The following is a 13,915-nucleotide window of genomic DNA, read 5'->3' as shown; positions in this document are numbered from 1 at the left end:
AGCCCTGTCTGGAGGAACTAGTAGCGTTCTAGCTACTCTCTGTGGGCGGTACTGTCCGGAGGAACTAGCCCTGTCTGGAGGAACTAGCCCTGTCTGGAGGAACTAGTACCGTTCTAGCTACTCTCTGTGGGCGGTACTGTCCGGAGGAACTAGCCCTGTCCGGAGGAACTAGCCCTGTCCAGAGGAACTAGCCCTGTCCGGAGGAACTAGCCCTGTCCGGAGGAACTAGCCCTGTCCGGAGGAACTAGCCCTGTCCGGAGGAACTAGCCCTGCCCGGAGGAACTAGCCCTGTCCGGAGGAACTAGTACCGTTCTAGCTACTCTCTGTGGGCGGTACTTGTACTCTCTCAAGTCATTTCTGAAGGAAGTAACTTACTTTTTACTCCGTTACATTTTACCAAATCACTTCAGTTCCACAGATATATATTATTACATTGTTGATGTCGGATGAAAACCTCCTAATCAAATTTGGTAGGCCTATATGTGGAATCTGAAGACAGCAGCCCTAACCGCTAGATCACCCCAGGTCACATCTGAACTCCATTTAGACAGTTCATCCGTAACCGTAGGATACCCTAGACAGTTCATCCGTAACCGTAGGATACCCTAGACTGTTCATCCGTAACCGTAGGATACCCTAGACAGTTCATCCGTAACCGTAGGATACCCTAGACAGTTCATCCGTAACCGTAGGATACCCTAGACAGTTCATCCGTAACCGTAGGATACCCTAGACAGTTCATCCGTAACCGTAGGATACCCTAGACAGTTCATCCGTAACCGTAGGATACCCTAGACAGTTCATCCGTAACCGTAGGATACCCTAGACAGTTCATCCGTAACCGTAGGATACCCTAGACAGTTCATCCGTAACCGTAGGATACCCTAGACAGTTCATCCGTAACCGTAGGATACCCTAGACAGTTCATCCGTAACCGTAGGATACCCTAGACAGTTCATCCGTAACCGTAGGATACCCTAGACAGTTCATCCGTAACCGTAGGATACCCTAGACAGTTCATCCGTAACCGTAGGATACCCTAGACAGTTCATCCGTAACCGTAGGATACCCTAGACAGTTCATCCGTAACCGTAGGATACCCTAGACAGCTCATTTGTAACCGTAGGATACCCTAGACAGCTCATCCGTAACCGTAGGATACACTAGACAGTTGTATGTCGTAGACTCGTGTAGACCAATATCTATCTTGTGTTATTAAGTGATATAAAACAACAGTCATTGATGTGTATGGCTGCATTTCAGATACATCTCTGTACATTTGAATGTTGCAGTAATACGACCTAAGCCTATAGCGTTTGAGCGAGAGAACGTTCTTTTAAGATAGCGAGCCCTGATCCCAATGACTTGACTGCCCCCGCAAGGAGAGAAAGACAACTGCTCATTTTTTACCAATCACAAGGCTATTTAGAATTTCCTGATGCATCAGGAAAATTCTCTGCAACAAAAGCGTGATCAAGTTAAGATCTGACATCTGTAGCCTACTGCCATGTGAGCATTGCTGTGCTTCTAGTGTGAAGAAATAATTGATCAAGCCAGAACGTCCTGATCTGTTGCATCAGACTCAATGCTTTTGACATTTTCTGGGGATGTAACCTAGGCCTACTGGTTATATCGTCCAACAACTGTCCCAGAGTCTGTTTGGAATAGGCTATTTCTTTCTCACACAGAACGACAAGGTAACCAAAATAATAGGTCAACTGTTACACTATGGATTGTAAATTAGGCCGACTCATCTTATTGGCTGAGGAAAAGTAGACGTGGACAGATCTTCTAACATCTTCAAAGTGCTCATCTGAATTCGCTAAGAAGGACGAACGCCGTAGCATCCTCGCCTTTCATGTTGTGTTAATATGAATGACCATAATGTAAATGTGATGTCTGTGTTTCTGAGCACTGTGGGTGGACACACTAATCAGCTTGTGTTAATATGAATGACCATAATGTAAATGTGATGTCTGTGTTTCTGAGCACTGTGGGTGGACACACTAATCAGGTTGGGTACCCAATGCATATGGGTCCGGTAAATTTCTCAAATGTCAGATATATTAAAATGCTGCTGGTCAAATGTCCGGCGCCACATTTTCCCTGAGGGAAACCCTGTAACAACTAACTAACTAACTGACAGACAGACAGACAGACAGACAGACAGACAGACAGACAGACAGACAGACAGACAGACAGACAGACAGACAGACAGACAGACAGACAGACAGACAGACAGACAGACAGACAGACAGACAGACAGACAGACAGACAGACAGACAGACAGACGAGACAGACAGACAGACAGACAGACAGACAGACAGACAGACAGACAGACAGACAGACAGACAGACAGACAGACAGACAGACAGACAGACAGACAGACAGACAGACAGACAGACGAACAGACAGACAGACAGACAGACAGACAGACAGACAGACAGACAGACAGACAGACAGACAGACAGACAGACAGACAGACAGACAGACAGACAGACAGACAGACAGACAGACAGACAGACAGACAGACAGACAGACAGACAGACAGACAGACAGACAGACAGACAGACAGAACAGACAGACAGACAGACAGACAGACAGACAGACAGACAGACAGACAGACAGACAGACAGACAGACGAGACAGACAGACAGACAGACAGACAGACAGACAGACAGACAGACAGACAGACAGACAGACAGACAGACAGACAGACAGACAGACAGACAGACAGACAGACAGACAGACAGACAGACAGACAGAACAGACAGACAGACAGACAGACAGACAGACAGACAGACAGACAGACAGACAGACAGACAGACAGACAGACAGACAGACAGACAGACAGACAGACAGACAGACAGACAGACAGACAGACAGACAGACAGACAGACAGACAGACAGACGAGACAGACAGACAGACAGACAGACAGACAGACAGACAGACAGACAGACAGACAGACAGACAGACAGACAGACAGACAGACAGACAGACAGACAGACAGACAGACAGACAGACAGACAGACAGACAGACAGACAGACAGACAGACAGACAGACAGACAGACAGACAGACAGACAGACAGACAGACAGACAGACAGACAGACAGACAGACAGACAGACAGACAGACAGACAGACAGACAGACAGACAGACAGACAGACAGACAGACAGACAGACAGACAGACAGACAGACAGACAGACAGACAGACAGACAGACAGACAGACAGACAGACAGACAGACAGACAGACAGACAGACAGACGAACAGACAGACAGACAGACAGACAGACAGACAGACAGACAGACAGACAGACAGACAGACAGACAGACAGACAGACAGACAGACAGACAGACAGACAGACAGACAGACAGACAGACAGACAGACAGACAGACAGACAGACAGACAGAGACAGACAGACAGACAGACCATAAGACAGACCATAAGACAGACCATAAGACAGACCATAAGACAGACCATAAGACAGACCATAAGACAGACCATAAGACTCGTATCCATCCAGTGATTTGACGGTGAGCAGCAGGTGTTGGTCCTGGAGATATTCTATCTCAGAGAGGAGGGGCTTCAGCGTGGTCAGCTGCTTATTGGACCAGCCCACACGCAGGAAGTTGACGTTGTCACTGCTCTGACTGTCATTCTCATAACTCTTCTTAAACTCTACGGAGAGAGGGAGTGTGGAGAGAGAGAGTGTGGAGGGAGTGTGGAGAGAGAGAGTGTGGAGGGAGTGTGGAGAGAGAGAGAGAGAGAGTGGAGAGAGAGAGAGAGTGTGGAGAGAGAGAGAGAGGGAGTGTGGAGAGAGAGAGAGAGGGAGTGTGGAGAGAGAGAGGGAGTGTGGAGAGAGAGGGAGTGTGGAGAGAGAGAGGGAGTGTGGAGAGAGAGAGGGAGTGTGGAGAGAGAGAGGGAGTGTGGAGAGAGAGAGGGAGTGTGGAGAGAGAGAGGGAGTGTGGAGAGAGAGAGGGAGTGTGGAGAGAGAGGGAGTGTGAAAAATGTAATTAAGTCTCTAGAGTAGAACTTTGTGTGTGTGTGTGTGTGTGTGTGTGTGTGTGTGTGTGTGTGTGTGTGTGTGTGTGTGTGTGTAGGTCTCACCCTCCAGGCAGGTAGAGTAGAACTCGATAAAGAACTTGGTTCTGCTGGCCGTCTTCACTATGGCCTCAATATTCTCAAACTCAATATAGGCCTGTTCAGAGGACTTAGGCAGACCTGGAGAGAGAGAGAGAGAGAGACAGGGAGAGACACAACGTTAAAAACCCTTGGGTTGTAGTGAGATGATCAACCCCCTTGTCTAGTCATCATAGCGAGTGGCCGTACCTTTCTTGGAGACGAACTGCGAGGTAACCCCCACCTCAAATGTACCAAAGACTGGGGAGTGGTCACTGGTCACCACGTCATCTGTACAGCCTGAGAGGGAAACATGATTTCATCAACAAAAAACTACAACAAAAAGGTATTTGGTATTTTATTAGGGTTCCCATTAGCTGTTGCAAAAGCAGCAGCTACTCTTCCTGGGGTCCACACAAAACATGAAACATAATACAGTATGAGATAATACAGAACATTAATAGACAAGGACAGAACTACATAAAAAAAACGTAAAGGTACACGTAGCCTACATATCAATACACACAAACAATCTAGGTCAGGGCTGCCAAACACTCTCCCTGGATATCTACCGTCTTGTGGGTTTTCAGTCCAACCTTAATTTGTGTACTGTGAAAAGACCCCTGGTGGCATGTCTGGTGAGGTAAGTGTGTGTGTGTAAGTTTACTATGCAAACAATTTGGGATTTCAACACATGATTGTTTCTTGTAAAAATAACAAGTGATGCAGTCAGTCTCTCCTCAACTCTGAGCCAAGAGAGACTGGCATGCATAGTATTTATATCAGCCCTCTGATTACAATGAAGAGCAAGACGTGATGCTCTGTTCTGGGCCAGCTGCAGCTTAACTAGGTCTTTCCTTGCAGCACTGGACCACACGACTGGACAGTAATCAAGATAAAACTAGAGCCTGCAGAACTTGATTTGTGGAGTGTGGTGTCAAAAATGCAGAGCATCTCTTTATTAGACAGACCTCTCCCCATCTTTACAACCATTTCATCTATATGTTTTGACCATGAAAGTTTACAATCTAATGTAACACTAAGTAATTTAGTCTCCTCAACTTGTTCAACAGCCACACCATTCATCACCAGATTCAGCCGAGGTCTACAACTTAAGGAATGATTTGTACCAAATACAATGCTCTTAGTTTCAGAGATGTTCAGGACCAGTTTATTACTGGCCACCCATTCTAAAACAGACTGCAACTCTTTGTTGTACAGAGTTGTTGAAGATGCAGGGACTCACCATAGGAGTTACAGACAATGTGAGTCTCAGGGTAAGACTTCCATAGGATCCTGTCACACCAAGACGGGACGTTGGTCCTCATCTGAAAGAGAGAAAGAGAAGATGAGCGTGAACAGAGATCTCTCCATCTGAGCCTGTGTGTATGCGCTCGCATGCACGTGTGTGTGTGAAAAGACAGAACTTTGTCCTGAACTTGTTAAAATGCTATTTCAGCCTTAAAAGGGTCAATCAGCAGTTGTTAAATCCATTTCTTTTCACAACGTATGATATGTAACCATTGATTGTTGAAGAATATAACTTGTAAATGCCTCAGGAGCTCAGTTCAACTGTCACACTCCATCAGAACCCAAAATATAGGCTTGTTTTACTCCTATGATTGTTCAAGTAAATGTAAACATAACCATATTTTGAGGCGATATAGTGTAAAACTATAATTTTGATATCATGGACTGTCAGTCCTTGCATCCTCAGCTCTGTCTATGAATTTGAGAGTTTCTCCAGCCTCAGCCTTTTACTGAAACAGGGGCAGGGATACGCTTTGTACTGTTTCTACTGCTGATTACCACTTTACGGAGTTAGGTGTTTACTCCCCACAAAGTCTAGAGAATTCACGAGAATAAAGCTCTGTGTGAGTGTGTGTGTGGGTGGGTGAGTGAGTACCCCTGTGGCCTTCTGCTTCTGCCACACATATGTGTCCCTAGACCCGCGTTCATAACGGTAGGTGGGTGGGTAGGATATCTCCTCCTCCGCTGTACCAGAGGATACACAAACACACATTACAACAAACCACTTTCAATAAAGTATTTCACAGAGTACAGCAGAGGGCATAGAGAATGAGGGGAAGGAGTGTGTGTGTGTGTGACTGACCAAAGCGCAGGAACACCTTGTTCTTCTCTCTCTCCAGGTTGAGCTGGTCCACCTTCAGCAGAGGATCAAACTCTTTCCTATTGATGTAGTTCAGGATCTCCTGAGAGAGACAGAGAGAGACAGAGAGAGCGAGAGACAGAGAGAGCGAGAGACAGAGAGAGCGAGAGACAGAGAGAGCGAGAGACAGAGAGAGCGAGAGACAGAGAGAGCGAGAGTGAGAGAGAGCGAGAGTGTGTGTGTGTGTGTGTGTGTGTGTGTGTGTTTCTGTGTGTGTGTGTGTGTGTGTGTGTGTGTGTATTAGGGTACCTGTATGTCCATGTCCAGCCTGTAATTAAGGTCTCCAAGCCAGAAGAGGTGTGTGAAGCGTAGAGAGATGTCAAAGGAGCTCAGCTGTTTATCTCCTAAAGAGAGCAGCCGCAGGATATCCAGGTAGTTCTGGTTCCTCCTGCAGGGGTCAAGGGTCAGGGAAGGGGTTGGAGAGGACGAGTGGTGAAGAGCACCCTGTTTAGTACACTACTTATGACCTCAGTGAGTTTGGTGCTAATATGGAGTCCGGTCAAACTTCACATGATGATACACACTGTATAGTTTTACATTTGAGTGCAGAAGAGGAGTGTGTGCGTACCTGCCGATCTTCTCGTTGCCTGATGTCAGGTGACAGTTCACAAAGCCGAAGGAAGTTCCATTAAACATGAAAGACACGCCCACTGCCCCTTTGTTACCTAGCAACAAGAAACGACAAACATACAGCATGAATATAATGAATTGTTTGTTAGTGTGAGCGTGAGAGAGAGAGAGAGAGAGATCTTACCCAGCGTATTGGCAATGCCCGTTTTAACACTGGACACTCCCACATGACTGATGCGGTTTTCATGTTCTGGTTTCACCAGCACCGCTATCTTAATGTTCCACAGAGTCTGGACCGCGATCTGGAACCCAGGAGAGCAGAACAGAGAACATGGAAGTTAACCTCAGGAGTAAGCCCAACCATTCTACCATGCTGCTTCTCAGATCAGGCTCCTTATTCCCCAACGGGACCATCCCTACTGCCAACTTATCCCCAAACGGGACCATCCCTAACAACGCCTTATCCCCCAAAGGGACAATCCCTAACAACGCCTTATTCCCCAACGGGACAATCCCTAACAACGCCTTATTCCCCAACGGGACAAGCCCTAACAACGCCTTATTCCCCAACGGGACAATCCCTAACAACGCCTTATTCCCCAACGGGACAAACCCTAACAACGCCTTATTCCCCAACGGGACAATCCCTAACAACGCCTTATTCCCCAACGGGACAAGCCCTAACAACACCTTATTCCCCAACGGGACAAGCCCTAACAACGCCTTATTCCCCAACGGGACAAGCCCTAACAACGCCTTATTCCCCAACGGGACAAGCCCTAACAACGCCTTATTCCCCAACGGGACAAGCCCTAACAACGCCTTATTCCCCAACGGGACAAGCCCTAACAACGCCTTATTCCCCAACGGGACAATCCCTAACAACGCCTTATTCCCCAACGGGACAAGCCCTAACAACACCTTATTCCCCAACGGGACAAGCCCTAACAACACCTTATTCCCCAACGGGACAAGCCCTAACAACACCTTATTCCCCAACGGGACAAGCTCTAACAACACCTTATTCCCCAACGGGACAAGCCCTAACAACACCTTATTCCCCAACGGGACAAGCCCTAACAACACCTTATTCCCCAACGGGACAAGCCCTAACAACACCTTATTCCCCAACGGGACAAGCCCTAACAACACCTTATTCCCCAACGGGACAAGCCCTAACAACACCTTATTCCCCAACGGGACAAGCCCTAACAACACCTTATTCCCCAACGGGACAATCCCTAACAACACCTTATTCCCCAACGGGACAAGCTCTAACAACACCTTATTCCCCAACGGGACAAGCCCTAACAACACCTTATTCCCCAACGGGACAAGCCCTAACAACACCTTATTCCCCAACGGGACAAGCTCTAACAACACCTTATTCCCCAACGGGACAAGCCCTAACAACACCTTATTGCCCAACGGGACAATCCCTAACAACACCTTATTCCCCAACGGGACAAGCCCTAACAACACCTTATTCCCCAACGGGACAAGCTCTAACAACACCTTATCCCCCAACGGGACAAGCCCTAACAACACCTTATTCCCCAACGGGACAATCCCTAACAACACCTTATTCCCCAACGGGACAAGCCCTAACAACACCTTATTCCCCAACGGGACAAGCCCTAACAACACCTTATTGCCCAACGGGACAAGCCCTAACAACACCTTATTCCCCAACGGGACAAGCTCTAACAACAGAGCCTCATTCCGCCTCTCTCTCACCGGTTTGTAATCCAGCTCTGTGTGTTCTTTGAGTGCGGTGCGGAGTGAGTCGACCCACTCACGGTCACACACAGAGTTCTCCTGCGTTCCGAACACGTAGAGGTCATGAGGAATAGTGACGGTCATCTCATCCAGCGTCTTCCCCAGCCCACGACACAACAGCCAGGAACCCACCGCCTTGGGGGAGGGCACAGAACCTACACACACGGAAAATTGGAGTGATAGGTCTAAGGTTAAGAAGACTTCTACAACTAATGGAATATTCTCCTCATTTTAGGAGGTTTGACGGTTATTTGTAGCATGTAGTGTGAGAGAGTGTGAGAGAGTGAGAGTGTGTGAGAGCGTGTGAGAGCGTGTGAGAGCGTGTGAGAGCGTGTGAGAGCGTGTGAGAGCGTGTGAGAGCGTGTGAGAGCGTGTGAGAGCGTGTGAGAGCGTGTGAGAGTGTGAGCGCTCACCCATGTTCCAGGTCCCTATAAAGATGGAGATCATGTCTGGTTCGTCCTGGTTGGAATGTTTGTTCTTCATCAGCTGCAGCAGCTGACAAAATGCCTCCCGCTTCTGACAACACGCACAGTGTACAGTTAGTATGTGTGTATAAAATGGAGGATGTGGTGGACTGTATATTCTTAGGTTTGGTATTGGCCAATTCCACGGTAACTGAGTGATGCTGAAAACCCATTTACATGAAGAACAGTGCAGATGCAAAGTTTGGTAACAGAATGACGACGCCAACGGCACCAACCGCCACGACACCAACCGTCACGGCACCAACCGCCACGGCACCAACGGCACCAACCGCCACGACACCAACGGCACCAACCGCCACGGCACCAACCGCCACGGCACCAACCGCCACGGCACCAACGGCACCAACCGCCACGACCCCAACCGCCACGGCACCAACCGCCACGACACCAACCGCCACGACACCAACCGCCACGACACCAACCGCCACGACACCAACCGCCACGACACCAACGGCACCAACCGCCACGGCACCAACCGCCACGACACCAACCGTCACGACACCAACCGCCACGACACCAACCGCCACGACACCAACCGCCACGACACCAACGGCACCAACCGCCACGACACCAACGGCACCAACCGCCACGACACCAACGGCACCAACCGCCACGACACCAACGGCACCAACCGCCACGACACCAACCGTCACGGCACCAACCGCCACGGCACCAACCATCACGGCACCAACCGCCACGGCACCAACCGCCACGACACCAACCGCCACGACACCAACAGCACCAACCGCCACGGCACCAACCGTCACGGCACCAACCGACACGACACCAACCGCCACGACACCAACCGCCACGACACCAACAGCACCAACCGCCACGACACCAACAGCACCAACCGCACCAACCGCACCAACAGCACCAACCGCCACGGCACCAACCGTCACGACACCAACGGCACCAACCGCCACGACACCAACCGTCACGACACCAACAGCACCAACCGCCACGACACCAACGGCACCAACCGGCACCAACCGCCACGGCACCAACGGCACCAACCGCCACGGCACCAACGGCACCAACCGCCACGGCACCAACGGCACCAACCGCCACGACACCAACCGCCACGACACCAACCGCCACGACACCAACGGCCACGACACCAACCGCCACGACACCAACCGCCACGACACCAACCGCCACGACACCAACGGCACCAACCGCCACGACACCAACGGCACCAACCGCCACGACACCAACCGCCACGACACCAACCGCCACGACACCAACCGCCACGACACCAACCGCCACGACACCAACCGCCACGACACCAACCGCCACGACACCAACAGCACCAACCGCCACGACACCAACCGCCACGACACCAACAGCACCAACCGCCACGACACCAACAGCACCAACCGCTACGACACCAACAGCACCAACCGTCACAATGTTAAACAAATATTTACTAGAATATAGATATGCATGCCCCGAGAGGCTTCCTTGTGGGTGTGTGTGTGTGTGTACCTTAGCACTGGCGAAGATGAAGTCTTTCCTCTGGCTCTTCTCCTTGTCCTTCTCAAACACGATGCCCAGCTTGTTCTGAACACGCTGAGACTTGATCAGCTGACGGACTGAGGGAGAGAAACACGGAGAGAAACAACGAGTGAGAGAGAGGAGTGTGTGTGTGAGGCCGCACCCTTGTCATATATATATATATATATATATCCTCACTCTTGTGGTGTGTGAAGGTGTTCCAGTCCTCCTGGTTGTCCTTCATCTTCTTCATCACCACTAGCTTCCCTCCCTCCACGTCCACAGACAGACTGTGCTTCTGACTCTTCCCTATCTTAGTCAGGTCTGCCAGGTACACATCCAACTTCACCTGGAGGGGACAGACAGAGGGGTTAGACAGACAGATACACACACGGACGGACACAGACAGACGGGACAAATATCCCAATTCATTAGCCACATAATAAACTATAGCCTAAGAGATGTAAGGAGTCACCACCAGGGGGAGTCAGCACCAGGGGGAGTCAGCACCAGGGGGAGTCAGCACCAGGGGGAGTCAGCACCAGGGGGAGTCAGCACCAGGGGGAGTCAGCACCAGGGGGAGTCAGCACCAGGGGGAGTCAGCACCAGGGGGAGTCAGCACCAGGGGGAGTCAGCGGGTTGACAGTCAGTTCCACAAGTTCACTAAACTATCCTGCATGTTGGCAATAGCATTCCATGTCAACAATCTCATCTGGGTTCTCAGTGAAATGTATCATACATCTTTTAGTATAAATAACAATAAAAATGTCAAGTCAACAACATTACAGAGCTCAGTGCAGTTACAGTATAGCTCTCTCTGGAAACCCCAGCCCCCATGCATCTTACTCATCTCACCAACACACTTCTTCCCCTGCAAACAGGAAGTGGCTAAAAAGGATGTGAACACACACACACACACCAGACACACAAATCAGACCCCAAAACACACACACACTGAAGTCTACGGTGAGTGTGAAATCATCTGACGTTTCCCCTCAGCCGCTGTAGAAACCACACAGGGGAGTGTAGGTGACTGACTAGTAATCTGTCTGCTGCCTCCCCAGTCTAGTGTAGAAGACAGTCAGACAGACATGTCTACTGGGCCGTGATCAACAACATAGCTCAAGCTCTCTCATCCATTTATATGGCGATGATACAGTGTTAAACACTCTAGAACAAAGCTTTCTTAGAGACCAACAAGCTTTCTCTGTCCTTAACCTTGTTCTGAACACCTCCAAAATAAAAGGTCATGTGATTTGATAAGAAGAATGCCCCTCTCCCCATAGGCGTTATTACTACCTCTGAGGGTTTGGAGCTTCATCACCTCATTCAAGTATATGGTACACTGTCCTTCTCACAGCACATAGCAAAGCTGCAGGCTAAAGTTAAATCTAGACTTGGTTTCCTCCATCGTAATCGCTCCTCTTTCACTCCAGCTTCCAAACTAACCTGATTCAGATGATCATCCTACCCATGCTAGATTACAGAGACATAACTTATAGATCGGCAGGTAAGGGTACTCTCGAGCAGCTAGATGTTCTTTACCATTCGGCCATCAGATTTACCACCAACGCTCCTTATAGGACACATCACTGCACTCTATACTCTTCTGTAAACTGGTCATCTCTGTAAACCCGTCGCAAGACCCACTGGTTGATGCTTATTTATAAAACCCTCTTAGGCCTCACTCCCCCCTATCTGAGATATCTACTGCAGCCCTCATCCTCCACATACAACACCCGTTCACTCCCCCCTATCTGAGATATCTACTGCAGCCCTCATCCTCCACATACAACACCCGTTCACTCCCCCCTATCTGAGATATCTACTGCAGCCCTCATCCTCCACATACAACACCCGTTCTGCCAGTCACATTCTGTTAAAGGTCCCCTAAGCACACACATCCCTGGGTCGCTCCTCTTTTCAGTTCGCTGCAGCTAGCGACTGGAACAAGCTGCAACAAACACTCAAACTGGACAGTTTTATCTCAATATCTTCATTCAAAGACTGAAATCATGGACACTCTTACTGACAGTTATGGCTGCTTCGTGTGATGTATTGTTGTCTCTACCTTCTTGCTCTTTGTGCTGTTGTCTGTGCCCAGTAATGTTTGTACCATGTTGTGCTGCTGCCACCATGTTGTGCTGCTGCCATGCTGTGTCGTCTTACAGTAGGTCTCTTTATGTAGTGTTGTCGGTCTCTTTATGTAGTGTTGTCGTCTTACAGTAGGTCTCTTTATGTAGTGTTGTCGTCTTACAGTAGGTCTCTTTATGTAGTGTCGTCGTCTTACAGTAGGTCTCTTTATGTAGTGTCGTCGTCTTACAGTAGGTCTCTTTATGTAGTGTCGTCGTCTTACAGTAGGTCTCTTTATGTAGTGTCGTTGTCTTACAGTAGGTCTCTTTATGTAGTGTCGTCGTCTTACAGTAGGTCTCTTTATGTAGTGTCGTCGTCTTACAGTAGGTCTCTTTATGTAGTGTCGTCGTCTTACAGTAGGTCTCTTTATGTAGTGTCGTCGTCTTACAGTAGGTCTCTTTATGTAGTGTCGTCGTCTTACAGTAGGTCTCTTTATGTAGTGTCGTCGTCTTACAGTAGGTCTCTTTATGTAGTGTCGTCGTCTTACAGTAGGTCTCTTTATGTAGTGTCGGTCGTCTTACAGTAGGTCTCTTTATGTAGTGTCGTCGTCTTACAGTAGGTCTCTTTATGTAGTGTCGCTGCGTCTTACAGTAGGTCTCTTTATGTAGTGTCGTCGTCTTACAGTAGGTCTCTTTATGTAGTGTCGTCGTCTTACAGTAGGTCTCTTTATGTAGTGTCGTCGTCTTACAGTAGGTCTCTTTATGTAGTGTCGTCGTCTTACAGTAGGTCTCTTTATGTAGTGTCGTCGTCTTACAGTAGGTCTCTTTATGTAGTGTCGTCGTCTTACAGTAGGTCTCTTTATGTAGTGTCGTCGTCTTACAGTAGGTCTCTTTATGTAGTGTCGTCGTCTTACAGTAGGTCTCTTTATGTAGTGTCGTCGTCTTACAGTAGGTCTCTTTATGTAGTGTCGTCGTCTTACAGTAGGTCTCTTTATGTAGTGTCGTCGTCTTACAGTAGGTCTCTTTATGTAGTGTCGTCGTCTTACAGTAGGTCTCTTTATGTAGTGTCGTCGTCTTACAGTAGGTCTCTTTATGTAGTGTGTCGTCTTACAGTAGGTCTCTTTATGTAGTGTCGTCGTCTTACAGTAGGTCTCTTTATGTAGTGTCGTCGTCTTACAGTAGGTCTCTTTATGTAGTGTCGTCGTCTTACAGTAGGT

At 48.8% G+C, this 13,915-nt stretch overlaps 1 protein-coding gene across 2 annotated transcripts in view; it reads right to left on the bottom strand.

Moving 5' to 3' along the window:
- LOC106613219 (phosphatidylinositol 3,4,5-trisphosphate 5-phosphatase 2A) overlaps window positions 1-13,915 on the bottom strand; it is a 66,332-nt gene that overhangs the window by 10,169 nt on the left and 42,248 nt on the right. For both annotated transcript variants that reach the window (XM_045724799.1, XM_045724800.1), the window contains exons 9-21: window positions 10,825-10,975; window positions 10,618-10,724; window positions 9,058-9,160; window positions 8,603-8,799; window positions 7,050-7,167; window positions 6,864-6,960; window positions 6,545-6,683; window positions 6,239-6,338; window positions 6,032-6,120; window positions 5,372-5,453; window positions 4,336-4,425; window positions 4,114-4,227; window positions 3,508-3,684 (exon numbers count right to left, since the gene is read on the bottom strand). In XM_045724799.1, the coding sequence (XP_045580755.1) occupies window positions 3,508-3,684; window positions 4,114-4,227; window positions 4,336-4,425; window positions 5,372-5,453; window positions 6,032-6,120; window positions 6,239-6,338; window positions 6,545-6,683; window positions 6,864-6,960; window positions 7,050-7,167; window positions 8,603-8,799; window positions 9,058-9,160; window positions 10,618-10,724; window positions 10,825-10,975 (1,564 nt within the window). The remainder of the gene's footprint in view (window positions 1-3,507; window positions 3,685-4,113; window positions 4,228-4,335; window positions 4,426-5,371; window positions 5,454-6,031; window positions 6,121-6,238; window positions 6,339-6,544; window positions 6,684-6,863; window positions 6,961-7,049; window positions 7,168-8,602; window positions 8,800-9,057; window positions 9,161-10,617; window positions 10,725-10,824; window positions 10,976-13,915) is intronic.

Source organism: Salmo salar, chromosome ssa09, assembly GCF_905237065.1.
Source record: "Salmo salar chromosome ssa09, Ssal_v3.1, whole genome shotgun sequence".
Classification (NCBI taxonomy): Eukaryota; Metazoa; Chordata; class Actinopteri; order Salmoniformes; family Salmonidae; genus Salmo; species Salmo salar.
The sequence above is the reverse complement of the archived record's forward strand: the minus strand, read 5'-3'. Positions and strand labels throughout refer to the sequence as shown.